The sequence below is a fragment of the Rhineura floridana genome, chromosome 8 (genome assembly GCF_030035675.1).
Source record: "Rhineura floridana isolate rRhiFlo1 chromosome 8, rRhiFlo1.hap2, whole genome shotgun sequence".
NCBI classification, from domain to species: domain Eukaryota; kingdom Metazoa; phylum Chordata; class Lepidosauria; order Squamata; family Rhineuridae; genus Rhineura; species Rhineura floridana.
Window position 1 is genome coordinate 124,975,884 of NC_084487.1, and position 11,053 is coordinate 124,986,936.

Genomic DNA, 11,053 nt, shown 5'->3' on the forward strand with positions numbered 1-11,053 from the left:
TGTGATGGCACAACCAGCACTTGTGCCAGAGTAGCTAAAGCTTGGCAACCAGGGCCGCTCCATCTTGCAATGCTGCAGCTGCAAAAACTTCCTACCTAATAATTAAGCCTAGAGGGTTACTCCAACACAGTTTGCTTTATTTACTGAAATACATTTAAGGCATTTCACCAGTAAGTAAAGTCCAGTATCAGAGGTATGCAGATGTGGTTGCCAGAGGCAACCATAAATGTTTTCCTGGAGACTGCTTGTCCCTTGATGCCCAACGCAACATTGAGAAGCCCACTTCCCTTAATTCTCAACACACACAAGAGAACTCAGAAAGGGAGATATCTCACTTCATGGCGGAGAGGTAAGGAAGTGGGAGAGAGAACACAGGCCTCATGTCCTCTGGCATTTACTCTAGACCTTGAAAACACTTGGAAGCAGCAAGAGTCCACGCATCTTCAAAGCTGGCACAAAAATACAGAGGGGGCAAGGTTGATCCCTCACTGTGCACCAGGCATCATGGAAAGTAAGAAGCGATGTCTCCAAGCCCAGCATAAAATGAGAAGGGATGACTTTCATTTCCCCTGAGTTCTCTGTGTATCCCTGAGAACTTGAGAGAGAGCTTGGTGGTAACTACCAAGCTGGTAGCTGGCTGGCTATCAAAGTCAGGAAAACCCATTTCCAATCTGACAGTTACTTGCTGTGCAATACCTTCTCCCTTAAGAGGCATTCTAGCTGACTTAACGTTCTTGTCGGGCTATCTCCGGGATTAATCCACCTAAAAAAAAGTTAAAATAAAATCATCACAATATTGCAGACCAGCAATACCCACCCACTCTCAAAAAGAGCAAGATACTCAGAGTCTTAGGCAAAGAGCAAGGAGGAGGTGGCAGCAGTATTGAGTGATGGAGCCAACGGGGAGGAGCAGGACTGAAAGGCTTTGCCTAGCATTTGATTAGCTGAGAGTCAAACTAGACAAGATATCAGGAGATTCATGTGCAGCCTCCTGTGTGCTCCTTTCCCCTGCAAACTGCCACTGGGGGAGGTGGGACATAGGCATGGGGTATCTCCACTAAACTGCCAGAACAGGGATGGGGTGTTTAACCTCTTTGCCCCATAGCATTTTCCTGATCTTACCCTCGCCCCCAACTGAAGTGGTTCCTTACCACACAGGCTGAAACATACACATCTGGTACCTGTAGATTTTCCCATATGGGTGATTCTGACTGGAGAAATTATGCAGGGAAAAGGGTTTGATTTCTTTTCCTCCACCATTATTCTCCCAATTCGATTTGGGGCCTCTCTCTCCCCACAACTGCTTTTGACTAAGACAGAGAGGAGAGAGAGAAGTCTAACTATGAATTTCCCAGTGTTTCATCTAGTTTGGCCCTGGTGAATCAGCTTTGACGGTGATCTGAGAGTACTGCAAACACACTCTAAGCAATCTTCATGTCTGTTGTCAGCCCTCACAAAGAAAAGCAGCTAATTTTTTTCCAAATGTACGCTCTTGTTTGTTTACTTGTTTATACAGTGATACCTGAGTACATATTGTTCTGAAGTCCAAGATATTTGATTTTAAAAAGGTCATAGGCTGTAACTCAAGTCAGACTATAGTCCTGAACTCACTTTCTAAAATACTCATGCAGGAAAAAACAGCAGCTGTATCACCCTCCAGTGGCAGATCAGGGCATAACTTTAAAACAACAAATATACTAGGGCTATTCCCTTACATATCTGATAGAATGAACTCTAATCCACAAAATCATATGTCATAATAAATGTGTTAGTATTTAAAGTGACACAGAATTCTTTGTTATTTTTGCTACCACAAACTAACATGGCTATCCTTCTGCAAACTTAAAAGAGTAAGCAAGTCACAAAAGTTAGCAGATTTCTGTGTCCCTATGACAGCTTCTGTGAACAAAGTATTGTAGAGCTGTCGGTACCAGTCATACACATATTAATCGTGATCTCTGGTCCAATGAGTTTTTGAAAGAGTCAGGGAGCACTGCCTGACCTACTCCAGCCTAGAAGTGCCATTTCCTTGGTCAGTCTTTCTGCAGTTCCCTCTTTTACACAGAGTTGGGAGGTGGTGCTCAGCCTAAATCTGTCAGGTTGCTAATTTAAGACCCATTGTGAGCTCAGGCCCTCACACACACGCACTGCTACCATTCAGGGTCTAGAGCACTTTAAATAATATGCACTTGTTAAGCCAAATGGTTGGCTATTTTAAGGTCTAACCTACTGTCTCCTGCTGGCCTGCAAAATGTATACTGATATGGCACAGTATAGTTCAGGATAACAACGCTGTCTGCTACTTACTTATTTTATTCAGTTCAATGAGAGAATTACGGCATACCTCAAGCCTCCGGGTCAGTTTCTGGCTAGGTTGATAAATGAACTGTGGACTTACAAACTCATACTCCTAGCTACTCAGTGACACCAGCTCTGTGCATTAGAAATGTAGGGCATGCTAGCTGCATTCAGGCTGCCAAGCTCTACCTCTAGCCTTCGGTAGCTTTTCATTGCAGCTTTGTGGCAACTCATTTACAGGCTAGCCTTTCTGAGAACATAGTCTTTAAAAGAAAGGCCTTGGTGGTCCCCCCGACATAATGTAATCTTGATAAAGTGAAAAGGTAATTTATCAGATGACAAGATGAAAGTATGTAATGTTCCGTTTAGGGGTGAGACTGGCTAAATTAAAAGCTGCCTGGGATCTAGTCTAGTCACTTGCACTTTAATTCTATGGAACACCTGGCAGTAGGAAAAGGAAATGAACAGATTTCCCCCTGCCCTTCCATATCCTGGAAGCTATAAATGGGATATCGTAAGGCGAATGTCACTCCAGTGTTCCAAAGAAATAATTGTCTGCATGAGGCCTTATTTCTAAAGGGGCCAATTCCATAAAGCATAAGAGCTGCCTCTTATTTAAGATAAGCTCTTCTCCTCAGCAGTGTCCTTAAGGCCAAATGCTTTTTCTGAAACATAACTGGCTATGCTGACAAAGGAGCTTCAGCACGAGGAAGGTGGGAGTGGTGAGCCGCATCCCATAACCAAGATGATTTTGCAGGAAAATATGGCATGACCATCGTGGATAACTATGGCACACTGTTGCTGGGGTAGCTACAATTCAAGTGGAATAATTACTGGAATGCGGTGATGGCCAATAGCTTACAGGCAGCAGAATTAGGTGGCAGGGGACTCTACCACTTCAGAGTATAGGTGGAAGATGCCAGGCTTATATTATACCCCCAACATACAAACACACACAGGAAGGAAACAAACCACAATAACACAGCAGGGCACAGGCTGGAGCTATTTTCTACTCATGGGGTGGTGGTGGTTTGCTTAACAGAGGGTATTTATTTATTTAGAACATTTATACCCCATTCTTCCTCCAACAAGGCTCCCAGAGCAGCTACAATCAAAACAAGACAGTCCCTGCCTACAGGCTTATAATCTAAAAGACACAGCACAAAAGGAAAAAAGGACAGGGAGGGAAGAGCAAAAAAGCAAACTCCTGTCCTTAAAGTTAAATAGTAGTTCTTACAGTGACCAGATGGAATGAAAATAGTTCAGAGGCAGGAGGTATCTGATGGAGTTGGACTGATGGAGTTGGAGCTGATAGAATGAGCCCAGTGTCTGATCTCTACCACTGAGACAGCCTACTGGAATGGCTGTTTCCAGGTGACAGCTGAGGAAGAGGAAGCCTGATGGAACTGGCCTTTTAGTAGAGTTGATAGAATGAGGAAAATGTTGAATAGCTGTCAAAAATCTGATTCCGCACCTGCGATCTGAAATAGTACAGCCCATTCTACCATGGGAGACCAGATCATAGATGGCTTTAAACCTAAATAAGACAACCCCACTGACCGATAGGTCTATTGGTAGCCATTCGCTAAGGCAGCTTAAATGAAACATCACTGCTCAGATGTAGCATGTGTCTTCAATATCAGCTTTTAGGAGCAAACAACTGGGAATGGACATCACCATTTGGAGGAGTGCAATGCTGAACTAGGTGGACCTTTGGTCTGATGCAGCAAGGCAGCTTTTATGTATGCCTCTGAATACCAGTTGCTGAGAATTGCAAGTAAGGAGAATGCTCTTGCTTGTGGGCTTCCCATAGGGATATGTCAGGCCACTGTGAGAACAAGACGTTGGACTAGATGGGTCAATGGCATGATCCAGCAGGGCTTAAGAACATAAGAAGAGGATGTGCATGTATGAGGGTGGACCTCAGTGCTACAAAAAGCACTAGCCTACTGCTGAAGATGGTAGCCCCAGATCAAGTGCCACACTTCCACTCCATTGAGTTCAATTCTACTAACCACATGATGTCACTATGATGTGCATTTCCCCTAACCTGCTGCACATGATTGGCTGTATCATGGCTTGGGAAAACTGGAAGATAGGGAGAGGGGGGAAGGGAACTCAGCACTGGCCCACTTTTTTCAATAGCAACACCATGGTCTTGGCAATGTATAGCTCTATCTGAAATTTGCCATTACTACTACTACTAATCTCAGTTTAATCTTCCCAATTCAATTCTGAATCAACAAAAGTTCTTACTTTGTGTGGAGACTGTCGATTGGCCTAGAGAACCTCGACAAGAACTCAAGATAGGGAACAGTAACTTTGGTACAGCCTGGAATCTGTTTCAATACAAACGAGGTTGAATATGAATGGTATTTTGAGACACTCATGTTTCATCATGTTGCCCCCACTTCACTGTTCCATTAAGGGAGGGGTTGCCAACACAGCACGTGCAGAGGCCTTCATTGGCATCCCTAGGCATGGCCCCCAGACTTTGAATTTTCATTTTTTAAAAAGTAGGTCTCTGGTTCTCCTGGAAAGAAAGCCATGAAGTAAAATATGTGGGTGCCCTTTTAAACAATTTCTGTGAAATGAGCCAGCCTGGCTCCTCCTGCCTGTCAGTGTTTTTAGCTAATGGGTGAAGTCAGAGCTGTGATTGTTAAGCAAGTTGTTTGGACACCAGGCAACAGAAATCTCTGGAGACCTAAAGAGCTGCTGGTTTCCTCTCTCCTTTAGTGCACTTCTCCTGCTTCTGTCTTTTTTTCTAGTCTATGTAATCTCCGTAGTTTGCCCTTCTAGGATGCATTTTTCCTGTGGTGGGTTTGTCTGAGATCAGGTAGTCCCTAGATGTTATTTTCTGCAAATACTACTACACAGTAAGTGTGGGTGGATGTTAAAGAATCCCCCCAAGCAAATCTGAAAACTTTGCAAAGAGGCAAGAGCTAAAGACCAGGGACTCATTAAGAATTCACTGTATAGTTCAGTTACAGTACAATGTTATACACATCTATTAAGAAGTAAATCTCTCTGTTTAATGGGACTTACTCCCACATAGGTGGGTACAGGATGGCACCTAGGCTTTAGTTTGGGATTGACATTGGGGGGAAAGCTGGGTTCTTGTGCCTTTAAAAGCTCTACGGAAGGAAGAAATTCATACTAGCCTTTTCTAGTATGGGAATACAACTATGGGAAAAAGCTCCACCATGACTGAACTCTAATTATGTGTTATGCCATGCCCCTAGGCCACTCATACTGTGTCATGCCATGCTCCCTCAGCACTCTCTCAAAATTCAAAATGTGCTCACTGGTCCAAAAAGGTTGGCAACTCCTCTGTTAAGGTTACATTTAATTACATAGTTAATCTTCTATGTTTAGATATATTTGCATTCTTTTATTTTCCAACAGATGGGTTATAAGCTTTCAAATAGCCCATGTCCCTCTTATCAAAATATTTGTTATCCTAATTGCTCTTCAACAATAGTATTTATTATAATTCATACTCCATCACACGCCCAAGGAAATTTCAGGTGACTGACTACTATCATGCAAACTTACTAAAATACTTCTTCTGTTTGACATTGGGAAATATCACTACATCTGGAATCTTTTACAATAAAACTTGTAATTCCTTTGGCCTCTAATCCAAGCTAATTTATACAATCTAGCAGTTAAGTTTTTCCTGGATCGTACCATTTCCAGATGCAGATGGAGGCATATATTTTTTAATTCTTCAAGAATAAAAAACTCAATGTGCAGATAAAAACAACATGCTAAGCAGAACAGCTTGTTCTTGATTTTACAATTGTGGTTTATTCTTAGCTTACCACTTACATGGGTTCAGTTGACATCACAAGCCAGATCATGGCTTGCTTTCCACCAGTATAGGAGCAGTGGAGGAGCAAAACACCTGCAATTGTGATTGACACCACAGGGAAGAGAATTTTAAGCCTCCCGCCTTCCCATCCTAGCTGAGACTCTGATAAAAATCCCTTCCACTTGTCAATTAGCATTAGGAGAAACAAACTCTCATTGGCACCAGTGGAAGGTCTTTTCCTAATTCTAACTGAGGTGCAAACAGGGACATTTTCAGTAGATCTTGGCTGGGGAGGGAAGGCTTAACCCTCCCCTCCCTATGGTGTCAAATACAATTGCTCACCCCAACCCCGCACACAATATTTAATTTAAAAAAACAATGCTGTGATTGCTAATTACACCATTAATGTAACATGTAATTTGGCCCTTCAATAACAGAGAAAAAGTTTATCCACACCAATGAAAATACACACCTTTGCCAGCACAGCATCAAACTGTTCTTGTGTTAGCGGTAAAATGAATGTTTCAATCACTCTTTTAAATTCACCCTTAGTGACTTTCAGGGTCTGATCAATGTCAACTGTCTGAAATGCTTTTTTAAGTTCATCTTCTTTTGCAATTGTCTTCTGAAGCAAAATCTGCTCAATATCCGCTGAAGACAATATGGGATCGGGGAGAGAACTGACAGAAGCAGCTAGAAAATACAAAGTTGTAATGCCTTCTTAAGTCCAGTATACATAATATTTTACTTAGAGAACCAAGCACAAAGCCATGTCAGCTTCTATATTTCACCAAGTTTAACATTTCTGCCAGCAAGAACCTTTCAGGATTCCGAGTAGGCATAGGGAGATGGTGTACACCCAGAATTCTGCGGTCAATAGTGGGCAAGTCAGATGCCTCTAGGAAGCTTACAAGGAGGGTTCGGCTACTATTAATCCTTAGCTTCTAGTTTCCAGAAACAGATACTCTAAACATGGGCCTATCCTCCTCCTTGAGCAGATACAGCACTCCACATTTCTCCCACAACTCTTGAACTTGCAGCCTGCAGAACAGCAGATAGGTTTCCAAACTCCTGCACTATAGAGCATCCACTGAGGAAGACCTAAGGTCCCTCCCAACAGGCATCAACAGCTAGAAAGTATCTTTATTTATTTTATTTATTTATATTTATTTTGGACATTTATATCCTGCCTTTCTATGATAAAATCAAACTCAAGCTGGCTTGAAGCCTGAACATCTCATTTCCCCTTTCCTAGGCTCTTGATAAGGCAACAGCCTCAACAACCACCACCATACCTTCAAGCCTGACTCTTAATTGGAGGTCAGAGATGGTTTGGCCCATCTTACCATTTCTTTAAATTATGCTACACTATAGTTTTTACCCTGACACATCTCAGTTGACCTCAGTTAGGGATTACGCTAAATGATTTCACTTCATGTTTCCTCTCTGTAATAATGGTGTCACAAACATGCTTGTGGAGAAGGCTTTTCAGAGCTGCCTCCCCCTGCCCAGACTGATGCAGCTTTTTACATTGGTCTTTCAGAAAAGGCAAAAAAAAAATGCAGTAAGAAAATTCATGCAAAGGAACATTTTCACATAGCGTAAAGGTGCAACTGACTTGTGCATCCTGCTGTCCTCCATCTTGTCCAAAATCAATATTATGCATCTTTCCCAATTAGGAGGCAAACAACCTTCCATTTTGGAGACTTGTATGCACATATCCCTGCCTGAGGGAGATGCCCAAAATCATTTTAGAAGAGCTGGGAAAATGCTGGGAACAGGAAGTACAAGCCTATTGCTCTTTCTGTTCCCCCAGATAATTTTTACATCTGGAACAGCCTGCCTGTCTACCACTGACTAAAGTGCTTTCCTCTGCTGCCGTCAGAGCCCTACAACATAAACATGCTTACTTGAAAATGATTTGACAGATGTTTGTACGCTGCTGCGTGTTGACGATCTGCTTGACGATGTAGACTGGAGTCTTGAATTAAACACAATTCCATGGGACTGAGGATATAAATTACTGTAATCTGCTGCACAAACCACTCTGGACATGATTCCTATGGAAAGTAAAAGGGGTGACACAACTGATGAGGGCAGGAAATTGTATCAAAACTGATCCCACTTCACAAGCAGCTCAAGCAATTCCTGAGGGCTGAAACCTTTTTTTAAAAAAACCAGATGCTAATGAAGCACTGTTTGATCTGGGAGGTCGATATCAGGATCCCATGCAATACTTCAGAGCACGTTGGGGTGCAGCATGGTGTAGCAGTGGATTTCTTGCACCGGCAGGGAGGTTGGCAAGATTACCTTTGAGGTCCCTTCCAATTCTACTATTCTTTCTTTTAAAAAATCATTTTTAATTGTAAAAAGCACATAATACTTCTAACAGTATATACAATTATACCAAAGAAAATGGAGTTGCAGCAACATTTATATCTAAAGGAACAAAAGAGAAGAAAAAAACAATAGAAATAAATACATAAGTACAGTAAATAGGTACTAGATGTATTTCAAATTGATGAAAATAGTTTATATGGGTACTTATTTTCCCAGTAAGCTTGACTCCACATCAATAGAAAAATTGACCAGTTTACTATAAATTTGTTTGTCTGTTTTTCCCCCTTAAATAATAAGTGATTTTTATGAAATTGACTACCTCCCGTATTCTATTAAACCAGTTCAATATTGTGGGTGGATTAAGCTGTTGCCAGGTTTTTTGCAATTTCTATTTTTGCTGATATTAATAGTGTCATGACTATTTCTAGGTTAGTATCTAATTCTATATCCTTAAGATAATTTAGTAAAATTACATGAGGATTATGAGGTAGCATATAGCCTGTTATATCAAATATATATTTTAGAATCCTATTGCAATATACCTGCAGTTTTTGACATTTCCAGTTCTATTATTCTTACTCTTGGAATTCACTTAGCTTTCAGATAGCAAAATACCTCAGGCTGCAAACCAATACACACTTACCTGGGAGTAAGTCCCACTGAACCCAATGGAGCTTACTTCTGAGTAGACATGTACTAGATTGCAGCCTTAGTCAATTCTGAATAGGGGAAAAATAAAATCATAGCTTGATGCCTTATACCAAGTCAGACAGGTTGTCCAGCTAGCTTAGTATTATCTGTGCCAGGGGTACAGAACTTATGGCCTTCCAGATGTTGCTGGACTACAACTCCCTTCATCCAAGGCAATGCTAGCTGAGTCCAACAACATTTGGAGGGTCACAAGTACCGCATCCTGAACTATAGTGAATGGCAGAGGGTCTCCAGGGTCTCAGGCAGGGGCTTTTCCAACCCTACTTGAAGATTCCAGGGATGGAACCTGGAACCTTTTGCATACAGAGCAGATGTTCTACCACTGAGCTACAGCCCTTTCCCAAGATTTTTGGGCTCAAGCAGCACATTATGTAACTCTTTCCCCACCTGCTGTTTTTCAGCAAAATCACTCTCCCCAAAACCCTTTTTCCCATTTGGGGAGGAAGGTACAGGGAGACTACAGGAACAACGTAACTTTGCGGGTGAAAAAGCTGCTTGGGGAGCGTGATTTGAGCTCTAAAATAACAGGAGAGATAAGGTTTAAGGAGCTTCTTCCCATGTGCCCATGCTCCATTTCAAGGAGCAGCCTGTCAAAAAGTGTTTGCTAAGAAGGGGCAGAATAGTATGAGGTGACCTACTCTGTGTTCCATTCTTTGCCTGGCAACAGAAGTGGCGCCAACTGAATGGAATGTGCCTCATTGAGAGATCCACCTGACTCACACACTCTCTGTCTACTTCCTTGCTGTTATTCCAACTTCAGGTGAAAAACTTTGTTTTAAAAAAAATCTCTTTCACGTGGATGATGGGTGTGGTATGTAAAAGTGTTTAGCCTCTTGCTATCTTAATCTACTCCGTGCTCAAATTACAGGTGGGGTAAAGTGGACCTATCCTCTTACCTTTCACAATGCCCCCCATAGCTACTGTTTTTAGAAGGCTACAGAGGGCATGAGGGGTGAGGCTTTTGGATTTAATCAAGAACCCTCCAGTCCTCCTCCCCTCTATAGGTTGAGCAATAATCTAGCTGACTTTTTGCTTTATATTACTTTTTTTAGAGTTCACTCTTTTATGAACATTGAACAGCTGTTTTAAGTTTGTTTGACTTGCTTTTCAGCACAATCCTATGCATGTCTTCTCAGAAGTAAGCCCCACTGTTTCCATAGGGTTTACTCCCAGATACATGGGTAAAGGATTACAGCCTTTATTGCACATTAATGGGAGTGCTATTTGTCAAAAATGCAAATTAAAAATTCCTGAAACAAACAAACAATGAGAAGGGGAGGGAGTAGGTCAGACGTGCACTACAGTTTCTGCTGTATAGCCAGACAACAGAAGCTAACTAAGGGCCTTGACAACATACACAGGAAAAAAATTGAATGTTATTTAGAAACAAACTGATTTGACTTATGTACAAGGAAATAAACATTTCATGTTTATATGGCACTTTTTTCAAGTGCATCAATGGTTTCACAGAAATTATCTTAGTAATCTTTAGAACACCTCATGATGTGGATAGTAGCCAGGAACTGAACAGTGATGTCATAATCTTGTCAGTCAGTAGAGATATTTGCAGTCTATGTTGCCACCAGGCAAACTTTTAAGTATATTTTAAATATATATTGGCAAACTATTAAGTATATTTTAAAAATATGTTTTAATGTCATTTGAGTATGACTACAGGAATTATTTTGTTCCCTTACCTATTAAGGATGGAACTAAATGCAATTATGAGAGTGATGTTTGAGAATTAAAAGAAATCTCCATTACCCTCATACTAAAGATTAAGGAAATGAGTGAATATCCAGCACAGTGGGTGGTATTCCATTCTAGTCCTATTCAGAGTAGGCCAGTTAAAGTTAATAGACATGACTAACTTATGTTCATTAATTTTAA

The 11,053-nt window shown here is 41.4% G+C and overlaps 1 protein-coding gene across 3 annotated transcripts in view; it reads right to left on the bottom strand.

The window, feature by feature from the left end:
* Positions 1-9,875, bottom strand: part of EFCAB6 (EF-hand calcium binding domain 6) — a 201,289-nt gene extending 191,414 nt beyond the window's left edge. For 2 of the 3 annotated variants that reach the window (XM_061582356.1, XM_061582355.1), the window contains exons 1-2: positions 9,802-9,875; positions 8,023-8,172 (exon numbers count right to left, since the gene is read on the bottom strand). In XM_061582356.1, the coding sequence (XP_061438340.1) occupies positions 8,023-8,172; positions 9,802-9,813 (162 nt within the window). In that variant the 5' untranslated portion in view covers positions 9,814-9,875. Of the gene's footprint in view, positions 1-696; positions 764-4,554; positions 4,638-6,584; positions 6,806-8,022; positions 8,173-9,801 lie in introns of all 3 variants that reach the window. The other variant, XM_061582357.1, reaches the window with a different exon arrangement.
* Between the last annotated feature and the right edge of the window lie 1,178 nt (positions 9,876-11,053).